Source organism: Melopsittacus undulatus, chromosome 12 (genome assembly GCF_012275295.1).
Source record: "Melopsittacus undulatus isolate bMelUnd1 chromosome 12, bMelUnd1.mat.Z, whole genome shotgun sequence".
In the NCBI taxonomy this organism is placed as follows: domain Eukaryota; kingdom Metazoa; phylum Chordata; class Aves; order Psittaciformes; family Psittaculidae; genus Melopsittacus; species Melopsittacus undulatus.
Genome location: NC_047538.1, coordinates 11,746,198 through 11,771,148, shown reverse-complemented (window position 1 = coordinate 11,771,148; position 24,951 = coordinate 11,746,198). Strand labels below are relative to the sequence as shown.

At 38.3% G+C, this 24,951-nt stretch overlaps 1 protein-coding gene across 2 annotated transcripts in view; it reads left to right on the top strand.

Annotated features, from left to right (window-relative positions):
* CIT (citron rho-interacting serine/threonine kinase) overlaps positions 1–24,951 on the top strand; it is a 73,856-nt gene that overhangs the window by 17,872 nt on the left and 31,033 nt on the right. The window contains exons 10-22 of one of the 2 annotated variants that reach the window (XM_034068321.1): positions 5,697–5,802; positions 6,674–6,817; positions 7,972–8,091; positions 11,609–11,779; positions 11,992–12,045; positions 12,727–12,780; positions 13,912–14,052; positions 14,419–14,544; positions 17,503–17,598; positions 19,348–19,464; positions 19,905–20,014; positions 22,967–23,141; positions 24,487–24,684. In XM_034068321.1, the coding sequence (XP_033924212.1) occupies positions 5,697–5,802; positions 6,674–6,817; positions 7,972–8,091; positions 11,609–11,779; positions 11,992–12,045; positions 12,727–12,780; positions 13,912–14,052; positions 14,419–14,544; positions 17,503–17,598; positions 19,348–19,464; positions 19,905–20,014; positions 22,967–23,141; positions 24,487–24,684 (1,612 nt within the window). The remainder of the gene's footprint in view (positions 1–5,696; positions 5,803–6,673; positions 6,818–7,971; positions 8,092–11,608; positions 11,780–11,991; positions 12,046–12,726; positions 12,781–13,911; positions 14,053–14,418; positions 14,545–17,502; positions 17,599–19,347; positions 19,465–19,904; positions 20,015–22,966; positions 23,142–24,486; positions 24,685–24,951) is intronic. The other variant, XM_034068322.1, reaches the window with a different exon arrangement.

Genomic DNA, 24,951 nt, shown 5'->3' with positions numbered 1-24,951 from the left:
TACTTGCATTTTCTTCTAAGAAGGTGACTTAAATATAGCAAAGAGTGTATGGAGACTCAAAAATATCTGTATTTAAATAATGTGGTGACCAGTTTCTTCTCAATATCACTGCAACACTGGTTCATACAGCTCACTTCTTACTTATAATATGTTGTGTGTTGTATGTTTTGCTTGAGGAAATAAAGTACTGTTTCTGTCCACACTAGTTTGAATATCAAATTCTGGATGGGAAAGAGAACTGTACATGAGGGGTAGGCTTATCTGTTGCAAGCCTTGGGATGTCTTCTCTGCAAGGTCCTAAGTCATAGTTTATCAGCCCATAATTTTTCTTAAAATCTTTCCTCTAAAAGTCTAACCCTTATTTTGCTAAGTGCTGCAGATCTGTTTTCCTGTGTCTGCAGCATGTTAGCTCTAATGCCTCTACTGCTGCTCCTAGTCAGGCTGGGCAACTGCAGAGTGCCATTAACAAGGTCTTTGAAACTTTCCTTGCTTTTAATGTGAGGGCTGTCCAGCTATGAAGTTTAGAGTTATCCTGTTGTCTTTGTTCACTGGACAGTAAGAAGCTGTAGCTGAGCTTGGAATTTCAAATGCTTCAGAGAAACAGCAGTTAAAAAAAATGGACAAAAGGATAAAAGAAGTTCTCTTTTTCAGTCTCCTCTTCCTCCTAACCACTTCTGGTTAGAAGGGTTCACTGAAATCACTTTGACTTGTTGTCAGAAATCATGTAGTCAATATGTAGTTTAGAAGGGTCCACTGAATGAAAATGTTCTATATATTGCCCCATACCATGAGTTTAGGGAAGAATTTGTGACCCTGTAAAAAACGTAAGATTGAACAAAAGAGCAAAAGGCACAACAATAATGTGTGGTAGGAAGCAGTCAGGAGAAATCAAGGGCATTGCTTATGTCATAGGTTCTTGTACTAGCCAAGTGTTTGTTAATCACCTATACGATTCTAAGAACTGGGATCAAGCTGCAGAAAAGGAACAGCTAACTTCTTCCATCATGGCCTCTAAATTCTTGATATGGGGGAGAGCTGACTGTCTGACTGCAAATCTGGCTGCTGGTTTGGCTGCGAGTGTGGGACTGTGACAAGATAACAGGCAACTGAGAGTTTAATTCCATTAAAAGCCAGCCCCACTTCACTTCTTGTCCCTAACTGTGGCTGATCTCCAGTGCTCAGAACAAGTGACAGAAACCCTTAGATGCCAGAAATATGCATCAAGGGGTGAAGGAAAATTCTTCTTGTCCTTTGCAGGTGACTCTCAGAACCCTTAAGGCATAAGGCAAATGCATTAGAAATCCAGGGCTAACCAAATATACCAAAACATCTAATAAAATAAATACCTAATAAACTAAACTAGAATACCTCATAAAATCAATACCTAATAAAACACACCAAAATGACTAATTAAAAATAAATACCAAGATAAAAAATCATTTATGATGTCAATTTTTGCCTGCCTCTGACTGGAGCAGGGAGCTAAAGTGGTCTGAGTACTTATGATGCAAACCTTAGATTAATACAAAATGCTTGCTAAACCAGAACCTAGAGATACATTCACAGGCAAGGCTGACAGTGGGGCTAGTACCTAACCTCAGTTGCTGATACAGAGCTTTATTTTTGGAAATAATCTAGCAGGATATAATAAATGTAATCCTAGTAATTCTTGAATTGTGGTCTATGAAGCTTTGTAGATGGTCCAAACCTTTTCTGCAGGGTTCTAGGGTTTAAAATGGGCCAGTCTTCCAAAAAGAAGGACTACTGATTTCTTCCAACAGTTTGTCTGGTTCTGGTAAACTCTTTCACCAAAGATAGATTAAAGAGGAAGCACAGGATGAGCATATCAAAAATATGCCTTGCTTCAGCTAGCTCTATTCACAGATTGATGCTATCACTGTTTGGTTTTGGTCGGGTTTTTTTTTAGGCCTGAGCAAGCATTTACGAGGGGGTGGAAGGTACAGATGAGTATAATGCTAAAAAGAATAGAGCATGAGGGCTGGGGGATGAGATTATAGGCATGTTGTGTGGGGGCCAGGATTAGGACAGATGGTGTCAAGCGTTGTGAGAAGGAAGAAGCACAGGTGAGTTGGGGGTTTGTGAGAGTGGCATAAAAGGACAAAGGAAGGTATGATGCACAAGAGGGTTAAGGTGTGAGTTTGATACATCAGAACCAGCTTTGAGCTTTTGCTGTACTACTTTCTTCATCTCAGTCACAGACTGGTGGAGCTTTTGCTCACTGCTTGTTGAGGCTGCTGCAGATCTGGCTGTACAATCACTAGATGGGCAGCTGTCAGCTTGGTTTTAGCCATGCAGGCAGTGTGTCTTTTGAAACTAAATTGGCACAGGTAGTGCTATCAGCACTGGGGACTATAGACTTTGGGGCTTTTCAGTCTTTTATTGCAGTTTTCTTGTTGATGTATGCTGGTTACCTTTTGTTAATCTTTTCTTCACACTTGAGAGGAAACAGCAGAAACTGCTCTGTTGTGCTAAGAATGGATCCAGATGTAGCAGTTAATTAAATGAAATATTCTGAGGGGTTACTAACCTGAATGATAGCTTTGCATCGTGGCTTTTGATGTTGGATTGCATGTGTTTAATTTTCGAGATGATTCCTGACTGAGGAAGAACATAAGTGCCCCAGCAATGTGGGTATTTTCCACCTTGTCATGCTGTGTTGAGAGCTTGTGTCACCATGACAAGGCTTATTAGATTAGTCAGTATTCCATTTCTCTTGATTTCCTCTGTCTGCCCCCTTTTTGATACTCTGAAGGATGTATGGATGTTCTTGAATTTCTAATATAATTTGTATGCAGGAAAGAATTGCTGCAATAGGACTTTTCTTTAAAACTGTGTGTCCAGTGCTAACTGAAATCAGCTTCATTCGGGGATGTGCTGTTTCCATGGCAGGAAAATTGTCATGTCACCAGGACACATATTTTTAAGGAATTCCTTCCTCCCTTTGGTTAGGGATGAGGAAGAAGACTGGAGTTCTAGTTTGTAACGTTCTTTCCTTCCAAAACTGACGCCAACCATGAGGAGCAGCTCCCTCTACAGTCGGCTCATGAAACTAAGTTGGGTCACTGCGAGTCTCCCGTGCTCTGTCCCATCCCATCGCTCCCGGAGGGACAACTGGGTCTCTGCAGAGCTCTGAGCTTCTTGCCCGAATCTCTCTTGTTACTTCCCGTGGTGCAGTGTGTATGGATGCTTTAAATTGGCTTGCTAAGAGAAATGTTTGAAATGCAAAATGGTGCCTGGAATACCATTGGGCTCTGACTCTTTTCATAGCAACTAAAGTAAATAAGCAAAAAACCCAAATAAAATTAGCCCCTTTAGGGAGGGGAAACAGACAGCAAATAAAGGCAGGTTTGTGAGGAGTGGCTGTACTTTGTTTAGGTAATGCCTCAGATTTGTAAAAGAATAACAGTAAAATGGTGATGGCTAATGTTGAAACTGTAAGTAAAAAAACCAAAAATGTACTTTTAGCCGGGGCAGTTTAGCCCTGTGAAGCTAAATTTTTATTATAAGAAGATTTTCAGACTCGTCTCAGTACATTGCAGCTATTTACATATATTTGATTAACATTTTAAAGCAGATTCCTTAGTGTCTTTTTTAGTTAATGTGAGCTTTAATTTGTATTTTTAGACTGCTTTTTCTCAACTCTTCATTTTTAGCCTTGTTTGTACACCCAGCTGTTATAGGATTTAATATGCATCTTTTTCAGATGGCTGCCTTTTCTCTGTAGGAGTATAGACACGCTTTATAAATTGATTTTAAAATATGATAATTTGATGTATCAGATTGATTGGACCAGGACTAAAGGAATGCTTTACAAAAGCATTTGCATTTTCAAGGCCATGTTGGGCAGGACTTGGAGCAACGTGGTCTAGTGGAAGGTGTTGTGCAGGGGTTGGAACTGGATGAGCTTCAAGGTCCCCTCCAACCCAAACCAGGCTGGGATTCTATGGTTTTTTTTTATGAAGTCCTAATCATAGCTGTACAGTTAAAGTGTAGGATTCTTTCTTCTAAGTTTTTCCATCTCAGATGTCTGAAGAAATATTAATATTTGACCTTTTAAGGCAGAATAGGTGGGGTTTGCTGGGTTTGTTTGCTAATATCAAACCAGTGTTTCCTAATGACTGCCTAAAGTGTTGGTACTGAAGATCTACTTTGATATAGCTAGGTTGCTGCAGCATTTTCATAAAACCCCAGGTGTCTCTCTTTTGTGCCTACCCTGCTTCTCTCTTTGAATTAAGGAGTAGAATTTTCTCAGAAAATGGTGGTGATGGAATCAAACTTTTCCTTAGTGTTAAGAGAGACTGTGCTGCTGTGTGTGGGTGTATGGCTATATGCAGAGAGCTGCTCAAAGCTCATTTCTCTCCATGGGGATAACTGGCTGCATACCAAACTGTGGCCAGGAGAAGCAGAAAGCAATGTGTGGGCAGACTGTATGATCTTTTATTAGCACCTTCATTCTACTTCTGCATTTTCATCTATCAGTAACACTGGTTTCATCACATCATTAACTGCTTAAGTTTCTTGTTTGAATCATTTTATGCGAGGGAGAATGTGATATATTTTTTTTTTAATTATGTTTTGATGTGTGTACTTAATTTTCTTGGTTGCAAATTGCAGATTTAAGACTGCAAAGCACTAAAAGTATGCTCCAAAACGCTGAGTGGCTGCCTATCCTTTCCTAGAATGAATTTAGACTAACAGTAATGGTAAACTTCTCAACTGTTGAGTCTCAATTAGAAACCCTAAAAACATGTAAATATTTCCCCCAGGTTTCTGGAGTCAGATTGTTTTGAACAGTACAGTTGTGTCTCTTGGAAAAAAATTACTTGTAAGTGGAACTCTGATATTCTGCAGTGTGACTAATCATATTGGTATTGATTGAGTTTGTAGGGATTGCATGAATTGGGTTAGGAAAGTTTCAATTTTGATTCCCAGAAGGTAACTAAGGATATTAAATTCTTCCTGTGGTGCAGATTACGGCAAATTAAAGTTTTTAAGATCTTTTGTACTTTGATGGTGTTTTTAAAACTCGTTTAAAAATAAAGTACAAAGTCGAAAACAATTCTCTGTAAATTTGATATCTTTCCAAATGGTTACATTGACTTTGTGCTTTGTTTTTGTTGCACTTATAAATCTATGCCAGTTACGCAAAAATGTTGCTGTGATCTATTGTTTTGCACTGCTATAGTTTTGTCACTGCTAGGAAATAGTAATATTGTAACTAGAAGTACACATGGATTATCTAATAAACTTAAGCAGGGGAAGTTCAGGTTAGATATAAGGAAGAAGTCCTTTACTGTGAGAGTAGTGAGACACTGCACTGCACAAGTTGCCCAAAGAAGTGGTAAATGCTCCATCCCTGGCAGCGTTCAAGGCCAGGTTGGACGCAGCCTTGGGTGACATGGTCTTGTGAAAGATGACCCTGCCCATGGCAGGGGGATTGAAACTAGATAATCTTAAGGTCCTTTCTAACCCAAATAATCCTGTGATTATATGAAATACTGTCATCAGGTTTTATGGTATGCTTGATCTGTATTGATGGCTGTTAGACTGTGATTGCTACACCTTTCTTTTATCCTGCTATAAGAAAGTACCCAATGGCTTTACCAAGGCTGCATAAATGCATATTTCTGTAGCTTTTACCTGTATTCACGTGCTGTTTGGCTTTGCTCTTCTAGATCTGTTTTTTCAAGTGTGGATTCTCCAGCCAAGGTCAACTCCATGGAAAACAAACTTCTTCTCAAGAGCAAAGAACTCCAAGACGCCCAGGACAAGTGTTACAAGGTATTTATTTATGCAATTGGCCATCTCCATTGCTCCAGGAATCTGCAACCACTGTATGTCCAGGGATCTGTCAGATGCTGCTGATCATCCAGACTCGTGGTGGGCAAAGTGCTTTTCCTTCAGTGAGGTGGCTTCCTGTCCAATACAAAGGGAAATGAATTTAGGCCATGCTGTTGCTCTAGATACTTTTATCTTAACAAGAAGTGGCTCTGGATTTTAAACAGTCCTTTTGTCAGCGTGACACAGACGACTGCTTCTTCCTGCAGGCCGTGCCTCTTCGTCATACGCACAATTACAGCAGTACCGTTCTGAGGTTCTCTTCCTAATTCATCAGCTTCTACTTACATAACTGTTGTCACGTCACTGGTTATGGTGAACATCTTATAACAGTTGCTGTGCTCCAATAAAGGGAACCCTGTGGAGTCTTTAAAAACTTACTGCTTGTAAGAGACTTTTATGAGAGTTTGTTTGCTTTTTTCCCTGCTCTGTTCTGGATTTGACCATTTACTCCTGACAAGGAGATGGGGGGATACCATCTTCTGGTCCAGCATGGATTTGGGATAAGGTTAAAGTGACCCTTCTCTGCAAGTCAGGTGAAAAATGATTGTGTCTTCTTTGCTAACTGGGGTTCGAAGAACGACTGAATATGAACAAGCAGCTTGAATGAATGGGGTGACTTAGACTTACTACTTGTCCTTAAGAAGAACTGTGCATTCCTGGAGCAGAGACAATGGTATTGGAATTTAAACGCCATTTGGAGAAGCATAGCTAGCAGTCTCTTGGAGACAAATTCCTTACAAACAGAGCTCTGAAAGTAGCAGTTAACAAAGCTTTTGAAGCCCCCTTTGTAACCTCTTGATATTTATTGCAGATGGAGCAGGAAATGACGCGGTTGCACCGGAGAGTGTCAGAGGTGGAGGCTGTACTTAGCCAAAAGGAGGTGGAACTGAAAGCCTCTGAGACCCAGCGATCCCTCCTGGAGCAGGACCTGGCCACCTATATCACAGAATGCAGTGTGAGCCCTTACACCAGTCCTTTCAGCTCTGAAGGCCTGAAATCTGGTGGTCTTTGCCTTTCTCGTCCCTCATGGTTTCAGTGGGGGTACTTGATGGAGAGCAGATGATATGTGAGAGGATATCTGTTGAACATGGAGCCCTGAATTTGTTTGCAGAAGCTTGTTTGATAGTTGTATTCCAACTTTGCTTCGTGGTCATGTGCTTAGAACATAGAGGAATAACTACTGTCCTGGTCTTGCTTAAACTGTTTGTGATGTTTGTCTAACTAGCTGTGCTAGAACATGCTTGGGTTTGAATTCTTGCAGGTTTCTTAGCCAGAAGAGGATGGGGCCTAATCAGTGACAGAAATCAAGGACAAATAAGAGGATTAGTGGTGTTGCCTCAGTTTGTGGTATTCTGAGTTTGGACTGATGCAGTTTCTCAGCACAATGTCAGGGCTAACGCTAGCGCTATTGTTCAGGTAGAATATAAAAATGAGGCTGTAAAACCATGTCCTCAAAGATCATTTGGCGTATTTCATGGGAGCTGGAATGTCTGCCTACTTGTCCTGGCAAGATTCCAGTGAGGATACTTTCATTCTAGTTAATAGTCAATGTGTTTTGAGTTGGATATAACATTCTGTTTCCTCTCTTGTATGAAGAACAAAAGTCCAGATAATACCGCTGTTTCTGAGAACTGAAAAGCATTTCTAATGCGTTGATTTGTTGGGAAGCAGATCTTGAAATTCTTTATGGAATTTTAACAGTGGTTAAAGGATTTAATTCATTTAACAGCAACAAGGAAAATGGTAGTAACATGAAGTTGAAGGATTGTATCTAGGTTGTGAATTAATAGTGCTAGATAAAATGTAGATAAATGCTGTCAGTAATGGATGCCTTTTGGTTTTTGTTTTGTTTGTTTTTTTTTGTCTCTAAACCTAATGTGAGGAAGTAGAGATTTGAACTAAGATTGAAGTGCAGCAAGCAGCATTTGTAAAATGGGCTGCAGGAGTAGCACTGGCCATGGATTTCTTTAGGGTTCCATCACTGTGGCCTTGATTTTTTTTTTTGGTGTCTCCCTGCAGTCAAGGAGGCATTTGTATAGCTAAAGATCTTTATTCTACAGCCATCTGAAAAAAAAAAAGGCTATGTATTGAACATTTTGCTTTCTGCAGAGCTTAAAGCGAAGCCTGGAGCAGGCACGGATGGAAGTGTCTCAGGAAGATGATAAGGCACTGCAGCTACTTCATGATATCAGAGAGCAAAGCCGAAAACTGCAAGAGATCAAGGAACAGGTATACCTGCTTCTGCGGGGAGCAGGGTGGCTATCTACAGATAGGCATTCTTGGCATATTGTAGCTCTGTTGCCAGGATTACATTTTATGTTGGTAGGCTGTGATGATTCCCAGTCTGTGTGTTTTCACATAGTTTCTTAAACAAAATGAGGAGGAACAAAATACACACTTTTGTGCCTATTGCAAGTAAGCAGAAACACCAAACTTCAAGTTTTTCTTTTTCTCATCCTGAAAGTACTTTGTCTATAAAACCAGCTGAGGAGAAGGCTGCCACGCTTTAGTAATATGCTGCACTGGAAATGAACTATCCATTTTAAATATTCAAGCTCTACAAATTTTACTAGTTACTGAATCTTCACCTTGGGGAGAGCTGGGCAATCCTTAATTTTGTGTGGGTTTTTTAAATTCTTCCTTATCTGGCCATATAAAATGCTGTAATAGCCTTTCAAAATGTGTGGTGCCTAATTTAATCTATTTGCAAAGTAGATGTTCATAAGTTTTTACCACCAGAAGAATGTTGAAAATTCACTAATGCAGGCAATTGTTCATAAGAAAAAAAATAATGTTGCAATTAAATGAAAATATGGTGACAAATATGGACATTTTAGCATGTAAAATCCTGTCTATAAGACAGAACCCATTCAGTTTTATGAATTACTAACAACATATTGCATTGAGAAAAATAAACTGAATTTGCTATGGCATTCAAACTGTTCTTTGCAATTATCTGTTGTTTTTCATCTTCAAAGCACTTTACAAACATTAACTGACTAATTTCATAGTGTCTGAGACAAGGAAACCTAGAAACCTTGGTAATAATTCTCCAGACATGAGCAGTTCTTATGTAAAAAGTAATGAAATGCAAAAACAACTCTCTGGATGTAGTAGGCCTCCATAGACTTCTACAGCATTCTCCTGAATGGTTGTTTTATGTAATACGAGGGACCTAATGCTCATTACTCTGTGTTCTGGTGCTTTGGTAATGAAGTTACTTTAAATATTGAAATGTGGAGCATTTTTGGTGAAGATAAATATCAATAGGTTCTTAAGCAGTGCAGACACATGGAACAGAGGAAAAATAATGCAAGTAGTTTTCAATCAAATATTCTGGCCCAGAATTTCTCAATTTGGCTTGTGAAGATTTACAAGGAGGTGAAAATGCTGTTTAGGTCAAGGAATGAATCTGCATTTTCATACCTGGGGTGGTCTTCTGAGCCACCTGAAACTCACATGCAAGAACACGGCAACAAAATAGCCAGAGATGTTTTTGCTGACTCATACCAGGAGGTGGATCTTAACCATTAAAGACTTAAATCATTTTTCTGAAGTCAAAGGGAACTGGAAGGTGAGATGGAAGAGTCCATTAGAGCATTACTGTTGAAAACATAAAGCTTGGGAGAGAATGAGTAAAATTAATAGCAAACTAGAATCTTCAGAACCCAATAATGAGGCATTTGGTATTTGTAGGGCAAGACTGTAGGTTCAACTTAACCCCAGGTACTTGAATAGAAAAATGTGATGGGTTTGTGGGCTTTTTTGTGGTTTGTGGGCTTTTTTTGTGTTTTTTTGTTTGTCTGTTTTGTTTGGGGGTGTGTGTTCATTTTCTGTTTGGTTCAGGTTTGATTTATTTTTAACTAAACCTTTTATCTGGTAGTTACTTGATGAAGACCTAGATGAATGGATGAACTTGCAGCAAACCAGAATCTCTATCTTTTTGAAAGGCCTACCCATTTGTATGTAGCTACCCTGGTGTGGTTTGCTTCAGGTATATGCTCTGAGCTTTGCCTGTCCCTTAATATGCACTTAAATTCATCCTGATAGATTTTGAACTATGCTCAATGCATACGCAAGAGGTATTTTTCTGTCACCTTGAGTGATGTGGCCTGTTCCTCTGACCTGAGCATGAGATTTATTCAAAGATAGTCTTGCAAGTGTGTAGAAACAACCCCCCCTGAAATATTACTAAATATTTTCTCTTCTTCCTTCTTTTCTCCCTCTCAATTCTCCTCCCTTCCCAAACACTCATTTTCACTCATTACAGTGGCAACTGTAGTCATACCTATAATTCTTTGGTCAAGCGTTTGCTGACATAAAAGACGTGTATTTTAGGAAGTCTTAACAAAGTATGATTTCTGGGCAGAACTTGTATTCCTTCAAACACTCTGCCTTTTTCATTCACAAACATATTTGCATTAAATGAGTATTTGAGTTAATCTGTGCTCACTTGTTATAAAAAGACTAATTCCTTCTGACAAGAAAATGCTTTCAGACAAACAGAGACTAACTGGAAAGAGTAGGTCCCCTGTTTGCCTTACAAACTGGAGAATCAATCTGGGTATTAAGAACCATTCTGCCATGTTCCCCCTAGTAAAGCAATCTGTTAAATCTCTATATAAGCTCTCCATGTTGCTAAAGAATCCCAGCTGACATTAGGGTCAGTGTTGAGGCAATCACATGTCTAACTAAAGACAGCTGGCTGTCTGGAAGGAGTGATGACAAACCTGATTTTGTCATGAGACAGTTACTCTTTTGAATATAGAGGTAGTCAGACATATTGTAAGATATTAAAATGGAAAGAAGGGTAGACTCCCCCACTGTCAGTTCTTCATAATCTTTTTTTCCTAGCTCTCGATGTGCATAGTTTGTTCATTTGGTTGTTTTTTTTTGTTGGGTTTTTTGATTTAGACTAATCTTATACAATGTGTTCTTACAGGACTTAGTAAATGCTAAATAAGCATAATTAAAATATTTTTTTCCACTGAAAATATGAGAAGCCATCTCATGAGCTCGTCTCAGTCTGAGCACCAAGTCTCATTGAGACAGTCAGTTCAGTTATTCTTTTCTGCTTCCACCATCCCCTTCCAGATGCCCTCTTTTGTAGTATCCTGAATGGGGAACCATCATTTTTGCCTATATTAGCAAATATCTTCTATGGGCAATGTGAGTTTTGGACAGTTTTTCTGAGTTACTATTTGATTTTAGGTTGTCTCCCAGAGCAATATGATCCTTTTTAACTCTATCAAGAGAAAATAACTGAAGGCTAGAAGCCACAGTGTGCTACCCCTCTGCTTCTCCTTCCCTTTAACCCAAGCTGTGCAGATCTGTTGCAATTGTCATGTTATCAGCCTGAGGAAACATATCTTGAGGGAGCATCTGAGCATTTAGTAGAGACCTCAACTCAAAGGCACATTTCTGTTTCAGAAATTAGAAATGTAAGTAATTTTTATCTTTTGTATGTAGAAGTATGCATGTGGTTCTGCAGTGCAGCCACTCTCAAAAAGTCAGTGTTTTGACATCATGGGATAATGGCTTAAAAATGGCCCAACTCAAACCAGAATACAATGCATATATTGTTTATTTAGCTCTTATAGTTTTATTTTGTGCTTTACTTTTCTTCCACATATTCTTAAATGTGCCTCTTGCCTGCAATCAGTATTCTGGGATCTGCTGCCTCAAGTATTTCCCTTATTGCCTCTAAAATCTAATACCTTTTCCTTCCCTTCCACGACAAATGCAGGAATATCAAGCTCAAGTAGAAGAAATGAGGTTGATGATGAATCAATTAGAAGAGGACCTTATTTCAGCTCGCAGGCGTAGTGATCTTTATGAATCGGAGTTGAGAGAGTCCCGACTGGCAGCTGAAGAATTCAAACGTAAAGCTACAGAATGTCACAACAAATTGCAAAAGGTAGTTTAGGCTTCATGGGGTGTGTGTGTTTCCTCCAAAGATCAAGTGGTTTCTACAACTAATACAAAATGCTTTTCAATTGTAGCCTTGAAATAATGTCATTATACCCTGTGTAGATGCTTGTGTTTAAATCGCATGAGGTGATGACTGGATAGAACGCCAACGTACTACAACCTCTCCTGAGACTGATATGTTTTATACTTAAGTTACAGGTTAAAGATCAAGGGAAAAATGAAGCGGGAGAGTTGTATTCCAAATTGGAGAAGGTATGTTACCTCAGTGTCTGGAATTTGCTTTCTGAGTCTTTCATATTATGCATAGAAAACGAGTGTCTTTGGTTTTCAGTGCCATGTACAGTCTCACAGTTCTCATTTTTCTTCTTTTTTTCTTCTTTTTTCTTCTTTTTTCTTCTTTTTTCTTCTTTTTTCCTCTTTTTTCTTCTTTTTTCTTCCTTTCTCTTCGTTTTTTCTCTTTGTTTTTTTTCTCTTCATTTTTTCTCTTCGTTTCTTCTCTAATTTTATTTTGTTTTGTTTTAATCTTCTTGGTGTGATCACTGCTCTGATTTGATGTAAAGCTGTGTCTGTATATCCTGTTCTTAATGGATTGTGTTCAGAATCTAGTATAGTCTGAGTTTGCAGCTAGGTTAGTGATACATAAGGGTTTTCTTTATAAATAAAGAATAACAAATGAAAAATAAAAAGATTTCTGAGTGTTGTCACAACTACAACTTGTTGAACAAGCTACTTGTTAACCAAAATACAGAATCAGACAGAAGTTAGTAAAATGAGAATGGATTTCCAAGTAGCATTTTGGTGTGTTGGAATTTATAGGGAGAAACTAACATTTTTGGGAAGTGAATTAAAATAAATATGGTATCTTAGTAGACAGCATGCTTTCCTTTTTGGATTTGTAACCCTCTTTCCTCCCATCTTTTTATTGAACTGTAGATCAACACAGAGCAGCAGGCCAAAATCCAGGAGCTACAGGAAAAGCTGACAAAGGTAATGTCTGGGTGGTGAAAGTGCATTTCTCCACAAGATTTTCCAGTGAAACCTTAATGCAGAGGAGGGATCCACTTTGTTTTATCCTCAAAAATAGAATTAGTCATAGCATGGGGGATGTCAGGGAAAAGGGGGTGGGAACTGGTATCTGAAATCATTGGTGTTTTCAGTATACTTTTGGCTCTTGAGACATGTCAACATGAAGCTGAGTCAGAACTAGAGTAGTGTAGAGAAATTCTAGTTTAAAAGGCCAGTTTGGGTATGCTGTATGCAAAGACTGGTCCCTGGCTCCTGAAAAGGGGATTCACATGTTTTTAGCTCACTAGTAAAATATGTGTTGGACTTGGTTTAGTCTCCCAGTATAATGTTTTAATTGCAAAATCACCTTCCATTCAGTTATTCACAGTAAAAATGGTGAATGATAAGGATTCCCAGCAGGATTAAAATCCCTTATCAGTTTAAGCTGAAGGAAGTACACACTATCTGATGCTTGCAGTTGTGGTCAGTCTGTCACTTAAGGTGGCACTGTAAGAACAGTAGGGGAACTTCTATTCCTGGCATGTTTCAGCTGAAAAAAATAGTAATTATAATAATTGACTAAACTTTTCAAACTTGGCACCTGGAGAGAGAGGGCTTTTTAAAGTTTTAGTGATCTAGAATATGAACATGAGGCCAAAATTATGTAGAAACAGTCCTGATATTTCAAAACAGTCCTATTTTAATCTCCTTTCCTCCTTTCACTAATTCTGTCTAAGGTAAACAGGTTATTCTCCTCATGTTCTAGTACAGAGTATTTGGTAAGTTCTTCCCAAGAACTTCCTCTGAACTTGGGGATAGACTTTACTTTCAGTATAAAGAGACAATCAGAAACTTGCAGTACAGCAAGACAAACGTAGATCTCTTGGATTTTCAGGGTTTTTTTGTGAAATGGAAAAGAATTGCATAACAGAAGTTAGAATTTGGGTTGTTACACGCATTTAAAATTGTCTTAATTTTAGGCTGCTAGGCCTAGGTTCTGTAGCAGTTTTATTCAGAATGTTGACCACCTCAGGGTTAGGAGCTTTTCACAGACAAGTTTTTGTGTGTATGTTTTTCTTATAATACCTTCCCCACCTCCCTTTGAACCTTTAGGCTGTGAAAGCTAGCTCAGAGGCAACTGAACTTCTTCAAAATATCCGCCAAGCAAAGGAGAGAGCTGAGAAGGAGTTAGAGAAACTGCAGAATCGAGAAGATTCGAATGAAAGCATGAAGAAGAAATTGCTTGAAGCGGAGGTGAGTACAGAATGTGTATCTAGAGTAAAGTAGCTATTGGGATGTGTCTCAGTTTAGGAACCATCATCTGGATGACTGTAAACCTTCTCTATTCCTATAGTAACTATTCGTGGAAAAGTGATGTTAGGCATTAATCCGGTTTTAATTAAAAAGCTTCTATTCCTTTGAAGAAAACTGAGAGCCTTTTTATTTTCAATGAGGAGTCAATAAAGATGTGGTTAGCATAAGGGATTTGAGGCATGATGAGGATTTCAAATCTAAAAGACAACCATGTATTGACTGCTTCAGCTGACTTTAGAAACTACTTACTGCTTTATGGTAATGCAGGGTTGGTTAATCTAAATGCAGTTAATAATCACTCTGCAGGAACGGCGCCATTCTCTGGAGAATCAAGTGAAGAGATTAGAGACTGTGGAACGAAGAGAAAACCGTCTCAAGGAAGATATTCAAACTAAATCTCAACAGATTCAACAGATGGCAGAAAAAATTCTGGTGAGCAGAGGTGAAAATGAAAGATAAAGGGTAAGAGTTTGTGAGAAAGGGGTAGGAAAGGAACAGAAGACAGAATTGCACTGAATAGCGTGAAAATTGTTGAATGAAAGGATTTGTTTCTTGTACCAGTCATACTGGAGAAAGCTTCAGCACTGAAATTATGTCTGCACCTTTAGTTACAAACTCACTCCTGTACCTTTAGTCTTAATACTACTTGAAACTTCTAGTTTTCTCAGCAGGAGCACTTTTATGTCAATGTAGCTGAATTACCCAATGATTGTTTCAGAACTAAAACATTCTCAGGACAGGATGCTGCACCAGTAAAAACCTTGATTATCTAGCTTTTAAACTAAATTGCAAAGGAATTTAGAGGTCAGATTTATGTGAAATGCTTATATTTTGAAGCAGAGAGAAATTAGTCATCTAAACTGTTCGTCTCTAGAGATAATATTTGTCAGGAATCCATTTTCACCCACATACCTTCTCTGTTGGCAATTTCTTGTTTCTCTTCTTGTTAAACCTATTAAATCTTTAGAGCGAGTTGGTTTGTCAGTCTACAGTGAACCAAGCAGACAGTGTTTCAAATACTTTTACTTCCTTGGGACAGGAAGTATAACTTTATAATGGAATAATTAAATTAATGTTGTGTTTCTCATGAGCTCTTTTTTATGTTGCCAATATGACAAGGAAAAAAAAATTAGATTTTATTGGTAGCAATCCTGAGCATAGACACATCTGGGGAAAGCCAAAATTTAATATAGATCTAGATATGTATATATAGAGATATAGATGAATATAAAAACGTATATAAATAACTGTATTTGGAGCCAGCAGATGACCCATACTTGTTGTGGGTAATAGCTGCGTATGTGGACTTTACCATCAGAATGCCTGAATGCTTTCAAGAAAAGGCAGAATCAGTTCCTTAGTAGTGGTGTTTGTTTCAAGTTGTTTTGATAACATGAGTGCATGTTAAGTGGGAGACTGGTTTTACTGGGCACAGAGCCAACTTTATGTTTAGAAATAGTGTAAAACTTTAAATTGTTTCATAAGCCTCGTGTGTGTATTTGGGGATTGTTCCTTAGTTGTGATTACGTTCTCTGTGGAGGCAAAACTGGAAGGGAAAGCAGAAATATCAACTAATTGTTTTACACTGGGGGATATGTTTAGCTCTTCTTATAGATAGTTTCCATGGAGTTCTGACAGAATGTTGGAGACACACAGAAGTATTTTATAAGAAAGTCAAATAGGCATTGAAGAAATAATCCTACAGAGTCCTTCCTAGTCCTTTGCAGCTCTGCTCTGGGAGCACAGGGTAATGGTTTTCTTTGTTTTCTCTTCTACCCTGTTTGCTCCCTCAAGTGGATCTCTTCAAACACTTGACTTTTCCTGGTATGGAAAGTGCAGAAAGGGAGGAAGGGAGGTGAAGATACAGACTTGCATAGAATAAAGTAGAAATTGTTGAGTAAAGGCATTGGTTTCATGTACATTTATATACCTAAGAAGTACCTGCTGATCTGCCTGAAGAGATTTTCATAACAAGTAAGAAACAAGTTAGAGAAGATACTTATTACTGCTTGAAAGTATAGATAGTTGTTATGGTGCTAATAACAAAGCTAGTGCTACATTGATAAGAGTAAGTGGTAACTGGAATGGTAAGAGATTACCTTTTTAAACTCACTGCGGCTGCTAAGTGCCACTGCAGAAATTGGTGAAGCTTCTGCTACAGTATGAGCAGTCTGATGCTGGTAGCTTTGAAGCTGCTGCTGATCTGGTTGTCTGATTCTCTGCCAGGACCTGAAACGTGTGGGCTTCTGGGGGAGGTGAGTTGTCCCTCTTGTTGCTGGGAGACATATTTCAATTGCAAAAAGCAGCAATCTCCATTCCTTGCAGAAGTGTTGGGTACCAGGCACTGTAGATGACCTACTTTTAGTGAACCTAGTCTTTGATTCTCACTTCTGGAAAAAGAGGTCTATTGCAGTTAGTGGATCAAAAAAAGTCTTTGTATGTTTTCAAGATGAGGAAGATCAGAAAAGAGAATATGAAAAGAGCTGAAGTAGAAGTATCAGGAAATTTTCCTGTGCTATGCAGTAACGAAAGCAGACAGGAGGGATGCATCCCCAAACCTGGTCTATGCAAAAATCAACCCAGCGGTAGAGAATGACAGACCTGGATCTGCCTCTGGGTTTTAAGGAAATTGTTGGAATAGCTAATAGGATGATGAGTGAGCAGAAAGTTCTAAGCTCAACTTTTATGAAGTGTCCTGTTGGAAGGTGATTATAGATATATCCTAAATAATACAGTCAGGAAGCAGAAACATCTAACTTCTGGGATAGAAAATTTGAGTCCTTGTGGTATATGGCACAAACTATCTGATGTGAAGAGGTTAAAACCATTCTGTTCTACCATTCATATTGCATTTTGCACTTTTCATTTTCCAAGCAATTTATAAATAGTTATTCTGACAACATTTGTCTGAGGAATATAGCAAAGTAAATACTATTCCCACTCTATGAATGTAGAATGAAAAGCACAGACAGCAGTGCCCCATTATTGAGGTCTTCTGTGAGAAAACAAGTGAGAGACCTTGTTAAAAATAGATCTGAACTTCCTGTGATGCTGCTGCAGCTATAGAGTGTTTATAGCTGCATGTTTTCACAAAATGTCCTTGGCCCATCTTTGGGAATATTTTACTGAGAAATGAAGATGCTTACCATGGAAGTAGAAATCTTTATCTTCAGCAGTGTGCCTGCTGTACTGTAGATGGGTCAACAGCATGAAGCAAAGCTTAAGACTGCAGCTCTCTATGTTTTTTTTATTACAGCAGTCCTGGTCTTGGGATTTTTGGAGTCTGAAGCCTTAAAAAAGAGAATGAATTGATGTCTGATACCTGTATAACACATACACCTAGCACCTGCTATTTCTTTGTGTTTGAATATGAGTCTCTGCTGCTTTTAGGAGCTGGAAGAAAAACATCGTGAGGCTCAGATTGCAGCACAACATCTGGAGTTGCAGCTGAAACAGAAGGAACAATTCTACGAGGAAAAACTCAAAGTAAAAATATCTTCTTAACATCTTCCTACAAGCTTCTGTGGCTAGAATGAGTTCAGGGAAAAACAGTTGCCTTTAGGCTCTGATTGCTTTGTCTTAGGCTTATGTCTACGCCTTATACTTCTGTCTTCTTGCTTACCACTTGAAATGTTTAGAGCTTAATGGAATCTGAGTAAGTTTTTCTTCTAGGCTATGCCACTGTACCTTATCTGTCTTTAGCACTGCATTAAAACAGCTGGCATTTGAAGTCAGAGCTGTAGGAAAGCAGTTTTTGATTGTAACTTGGCTATTGCTGACTAAGTAATACTTATTTAATGCTATTGGATCTCAAATACCAAAAAGCTTTTGGTTCCTACTGATGATTTTCTATGAGGATCCACACAGCCTACCTGCAAGGTTTAAATTCAGCAAATGCTAGAGCATTTCTGAAATTCCATTTTCTTGGAACTGTAACATCTGCCAAGGAGCCACAGAAACCACCCACTTTGTTTTTGTCTTTTCCAGGGTAGCATAAGACTTTAACAAACAGAAATAGAATCACAGACACCCCCTAAAATCAGGAGAAACAAACTGGGAAATGGGAGTGTATGCACTGGCTAAGGATTTTTCTAAAGAACCTGCATAATGTCAGCCAGTAAATGCATGTTGTAAGAATCTTTGTTTCTACTAAGCATAATCTGTTCCCAGCAATCTTTGTCTAGTACATTTACTAGGATTTTAATTCTACATTTCAGCATAATGTGAGAGGATGTAGTATTTACAGGAGAGAAGACATTTCTATGGGAGAAATATGAAGGGAAGAAAAAAAAGAGAAGAAAGAAGGTTTCCTGGCAGACCAGAGCATGTGGTAATCAGTAATGAGAGGAGAGTGACAGAAAACAGAAAGATCAGAGGTAGATGTTGGACACTAGAAATTTTCCATAAAAACCAGAAAAGGGATTGGAAAAAGAATTAGAAGACAGAGCCAGTGTATTACAGGGACATAGGAGCCAAGTTTCAGTAGGAGGAATCAGGAAACCAGGTGAAAGAGGTTCAAAGGGATGAAAGAGGACAGGGGATGTTTGTAACTGCAACAGTAAAAAATATGCCCTGGTGTCCAGACTTTGTGCCTTTGTCTTAGAAGGAAATGGCCTTCAGTTTAACAACTGATTTAAAGCTCTGCACACAAACACATAACATGCATTTTCAGAAGTATATAACAGTTACTTTAGTCCTGTTCCTAATGACAGGTATTCATGCCACAAAAAGAAGATTTTTACTTAGGTGTTTCTTTTGGTTTCTCCCACTTAAAGAGTTCATGGGGTCTCAGTTGCCTTCCTATGTGTACTTACAGAACCTACACATTACTTCTAAACCATGTTGGTAGGGCAGCCAAAGAACGTGCACTTCCTTACTTCCTCTACTATACTTAGCAGGGTACAGAGTACTTCTGTTTTCTTTTGCATTAGTCTGGAACATTTCTTGAACTCAGTTTATATGACTGAAAATAATAATTAAAAGCCATCTACAGTATCTTCACATCCTCATTATAATTCCATCATTAAATTCAGTCTTCAAAGATAAACGAGGCAGTGCACTTTTTTGGAGTTGCTCCTCCATGGATTTCATGCAGTCGCATCTTGGCTTTAATTTTGCTTGAGATATGATCGATTGCTTAAAAAAGAGATCTGTCTATCTTGATGATTTTCTTTCTGCTTGCCCTTTGCCCAGTGAAACAGATAGAATTTAGACAAAAGAAATGTCTTCATTTAGGTGTTGGAAAATCAGATGAAGAAAGATCTTGCAGATAAGGAAGCACTTGAGAATATGCTCAGAAGACATGAAGAAGAAGCGCGTGAAAAATGTAAAGTCCTGGCTGAACAGAAGGCGGTATGTGTAGTTGAATTGGAAATCAAAGCGTTTTAAGAGTAGCTTTCTGAGGCTCTGATTTCAAGCAAGATAATCTGTTTGAGGTTTTGTAGTGCTGATGAGCCGTTTTGAAGGAAATCCACTGATTAATATTCATTTTAAAAGACATATTTTTTAATTCAAGGTATGTTTAAGAATATTTCCTTCAAAGTAGCCATGTGAATTGCTGTGTAGCGACCATTTTGTGCATTGGTAATAGAATGGTTGCTTTTTCCTAATATTGAAGGAGTAGGAAGCAGTTGTACATAGCTCCAGTAATTGCACCTCTGATGCTCTTTTGGCCATTTGATTGGTTTTCTTTTTCTTTTTTTTGTTTCTGGAAAAAGTTCAGACTTCTTTTAAACATTGGTTTTATGAATCCTTGTGTTGGGCAGTCTCAAAGGCACATTGCTCTGTTTCAGATGATTAATGCAATGGATTCGAAGATTCGGTCACTGGAGCAGAGAATAGTGGAACTGTCTGAGGCCAATAAACTGGCAGCAAATAGCAGCCTTTTTACCCAGAGGAACATGTAAGTAGAGCAACTGCAATCATACTGGGCACTACTGAGCAGTTCTCAGCAAGATGATCTTAAAGGTCTTTTCTAACCTAGATGATTCTGTGATACTTACTGTAAAAGTGGCTCTTTTTTGCAGGATTTGCTATGCTCCCTGCTTGTTTTTCAGTGATGCAAAAATACACTTGCTATTCAAACAGTTGTTCACTCTGTATTTTGTGTTTCCTAAAACATGACTAGGGAAATTGGTTTGTACTTTAACATTTACTTCGGAGCCTTCCCTAAGGCTGGTGCTTTTGTGAAGGTTTACCAAGCGTGTTAAATGAATGCTAATAATTTTAATGTCTAAAATACCTTTGGAGAAGCATATATTCCTCTTTTAAACATACATATTGCTAATAGATTTAGATTTGCTTTCTTGGTTCCTGTGGCAGTTACGTGATGTTGAAACTGAAAATATTAAACACCTTTCTTTCACAAACACAAACACCCTGCCCTGTGGGGTGAGAAGACAAGTAAGAAAACAAGAGGGTTTTTGCACGTTTTTCTATTGCTGATTGCAAGAGTGAGATATTTTGTTACTGAAATGGGCAGGAGTAATGTGAAGTAGGAGATATCCCAGCTTCAGCTTCAAAGCACTACTTCAATTCCTTTTGTTCTCTTCCAAGCCCAGATAGCACTTGCTCATCTCTCAATTGCCTTCTCAGCTTCAGCCTCTCTTTAGTTCTTTTCACTGACTGGTGTAATAGCCAGTTCAGTGGTTTTGGGGTATAATGCTGGTCAAGATCATCTGTCATGTTAAATCACTGTGTAATCAGCATTTGTTCTTGTGAATCCTTATTTATTAAACACAGAGGAAATCTTCTGTGTCAGATCTTTTTGTTTGCCTGAACTTTATTTTGCTTTGGACTTCAGCTGAGATTTCTTGTCCTTAAAATGATGTTTTTCCTTCATAAATGACTTGAAGGCATTCTGCTTCAAATATAGAAAATGGCATGGATTAATTGATGTGTTTTACAAATCAGGCTAAAGTAGTATATGCTCTTACTGAGTTAAGAGGTTCATCAACTTTGCTTGCCTGATAAAAGGCTTGCAGCGTCCATCAGCTGCTGGAATGCCAGGTAGTGTCTCTGTGGGAAATGCTTGGATAGATTCATCTATAATATTGAATAGAACCAAGCAAGGATGAATTTTGGCAGAGAGTTGCTTCAGTTTTTTTTTTTTCCTTTCCAGTGGTGATTATGCCTCCATATATGTAATAGGTCCCATTTTGTTGTATTTCAACTGTCTGGCAAGTTATGAGCAGCTAAAGCCTGAGCAGCCAAAAATATTCACAGAAATAACAGAGAAATTTAATTGTGTTGCTTTATGCTCCAGATGACCTCCAGTTAATCACCCAGAAAGATTGTTGAGGCAGCAAAAGCCGTAACTTCAGTCTGAAATAAAACAGAAGTGTTTTCTCAACATGTGTCTGGGAAGCATACTCAAGGTCTAGTGTCACAGTCATTGGTGCTGGACTGAGTGTAAGAACTTGACTGAGGTAGATGCATCCTCTGAGAGCAGGGCACCTGACTGAAGACTCATAGAAAACAACAGATGAAACCCCATAACATTTTAACATATGGCTTAGAATAGAATATTGAGAAGCTGTATTGTCAAGGAATGTAATTTTGCAGGATTGGTGGAAGATAGTACAGAAATAACATTTTAAGAGAAAACTGCATTATTATGCATGCAGACAGCTAATGAATTTGTGCTTATTTTGCGAATTGTGGTGGAGAATATGTATAAATCTGTTGTTGGACTGTAATCCACAAAAGCTACAGCTGATCTGAGCATGTTTGAAGAGGAGAACTAATGATTAAACCCTTTGGAGGAAAGGGGAACTCTGTTAGCTTTTGTTCCATCAGGATCTGAGGAAACTAATGATTATCAGGTTCCTCAGAAGATAGCCCAGTAAACAGCAGGAAGTGAAATAACGCCATTTGGCAGTTCTGGCTGCAATCATCTGTAGAGGTGAATTAAAAACAGAGAAAGGTTGAAAGGATGGTTTTCATGTGATGCGCAGAAACGTGAGTCAGAAAACTGAAGTTCTATTATTAGTTTTGTTAAGTCTTCCTATTTGATCTTGGGCAACCCACATAATTTCTCTGGGATAGGATTAATAACAGCTTAGCTCACAGTGAACTTCTTAAAATATTAATTCATTAATATATGTAGAGCTTTGTTAGACTTCTAAGAAAGCACGCAGGCAGAACTTTCCAAAGCTTGATAAAATGATTCCAGGAATTGTAAATAATGAAGAAACACCTTTGCTTCCTTCTTGTTTTTTCTTTTTTAAATGTTTTTATGAGGGCATCCATTTCAAGTTCTTATGGTAGTAAATAGTTATTGCCAGATCTCAAAGTTCTTATGAGCACAAGCAATTTTTTTTGTTTGCTCTGTAGACTAAGACTTTGATCAGAGACAACAAAACTTCACTTCAGTGTAGGTCAAGTTCTAGGTCCATTACAACTTCAAAAATACCCCAACAAAACAACCTACAGTACACTACCCTCTCCCCAGCCCCTAAGCCATAGTGGTTCTCTTATCTCAAGAAAATACATTGTGTGAAAGCAATTGCTCTTAGCATCTGTTTTGCCTGTACAGAAAGACATGTAACAAGGAATTGGTGAAATCTGAACTGTAACTTCAATGTTACTGCAGATTGCTTTGTGCCATCTTAGCTTTCAGACAAGTTTAGTGCTCTGGGGATATGTTAATGAATGCACTGGTACATGGATCTCTTGCAGACAGGAATAAAGAGTTGCTTTTATTTTTTCTTAGTTGGGATGTAAAATTTAAGTGAAGAACTTTACTATTCCATTTTATAGGAAATTTGTAGTATATGCTTCCATTCTTCACCCCAGTGAAAGGACATGTCTTAAGGACATTTTGGGTTTGTCACTTGTGCTTTTCTCCTATCAGGAAAGCCCAAGAAGAGATGATTTCAGAGCTCAGGCAACAGAAGTTCTACTTGGAAACACAGGCTGGAAAGTTAGAGGCCCAGAATCGAAAACTGGAGGAACAATTGGAGAAGATGAGTCATCAAGATCACACTGACAAGAACCGCCTGCTGGAGTTAGAGACAAGGCTGCGAGAGGTGAAAACTTGGCTTTAACCCTTCCAAACAAACTTACTTGAATGCACCCCATTTTGAGCATTATAATGAGAACCAGAATTCAGTTGTTTTAGCTCTGTGTGTCATAAAAAATGGTATTCTAAGGTGTAATTAAAACCATAATTTTAAAATGGCTCATTAAAAGGAGATAAAAGTAAGTATGAAGGATTTGTCATTCTTAGATGTAACAAAACCTGAGCCTTTAGATCATCTTGTTTTCTCTGAACCATATTTATGGTTTGCTTTACAATATCCTTATAAAGTTGTTCAGCTAGAGTGATTATGGGGTAAAGGGAAAAAGCTATGTGAAATGACCAGCATAACCGTAGAATCTACAGAACAAAAAGCAAAGAACACAACAGAATTGCTATGAAAAAATAGTAGAACTGTTGATTCACACATATTTTTCAAAAGTTTTCTGGAAAGAAAACCTAATGGTAATATGAAAATAGGATTTTTTTTGGAGGTTTGTGAACTGTGCTTCAGTTTTAGGTTTGTATCAACTAGTCTGGATCCACTTCACATCTTTTATCTTCTCCAGTCTCAGTCCACTGATTTTCAGCTAAGACTGAAAGCTTACCTTTAGCTAAGAGGGTTGGACAACCAACACATGTTCTTGTTTGACCAGAAGTTGGTTTAGACCGGTGTAAGATTTCTGGCAGGCTTGTCATGCATTTACAGTACGACAGACAGATTCACTTGGGATAGCAGAGCCTGAAGAAGGTGCTATGGTTTGGAATTGATTATGAGCACTGAGATCTGTTCTGTTGCTTGTTTGTTACTTACCCATTTCTGGAAATGACAAGTTTATCCCTGAGTATGCCTCCAGAAAACCTTCAACTGAAGCCATTCAAATAAACCCAGAGCCAGATGATCTGGTTGGTTTCTTTAAAAATAATCTGAAAGGAAAATGAAAGATGAAAGTCAGTTGCAAAATGTATGTAATGTTTACATACATGTAAAGATAAGTCTTGTTGTTTATGCCTAAAGTGTCTCAAATAAAGATTCTTAAAGAGTCTCAATTTCAGTGAAGAAAATTCACCACAAACTACTTCAATGTTTATGCTTTTTATATCAGTGTTTGGTATGCGGTATTTGAGTCAGCTGGAGCTATTCTTGTGCCCTTGTTGTTGTTGTTTCAAAATGCCAGGTTGTTTTTAACCTTTTTCAAAACAAACTGGTAGTTTCTAGGTAGACAAAACTGCTGTGACTTAAGCAGTCTGTCAAGATTTGGGATAGACATGGCAATGGCATCTGAAAGTGAGGTCTGAAATGAAATCACATTGCTTATATTTTATATTTGGTTGCTACTTTTTTTTTTCTTCAGGTTAGCCTAGAGCATGAAGAGCAAAAGCTGGAACTCAAAAGGCAGTTGACAGAACTGCAGCTGACACTCCAGGAGCGGGAATCTCAAATCACTGGGCTGCAGGCTGCACGGACAGCCCTGGAGAACCAGCTCCGTGAGGCCAAAACTGAGTTAGAGGAGACCACAGCTGAGGCAGAGGAAGAGATTCAAGCTCTCACGGTGAGCTCTAAAATCTCTGCTATGAGCTGTATATACAGATCAGAATTACATATGTGCACATTTCATAAAGGGGTTAAAATGAAGTTATAATATTTTCAATTTTCAGAACAGGGTATGGATTGTGCTTTGTGTTGATAGGAGCAGAAATGGCTAAAAGTCAGATTTTGTCTTACTATCCCTAACCACACAAATGCTTCATAGTAGTGGCTCATTGCTGCCAAAACTGTTTGTAAGAGTGTTACTGCTTTTGCGATGAGGTGAAAGTTG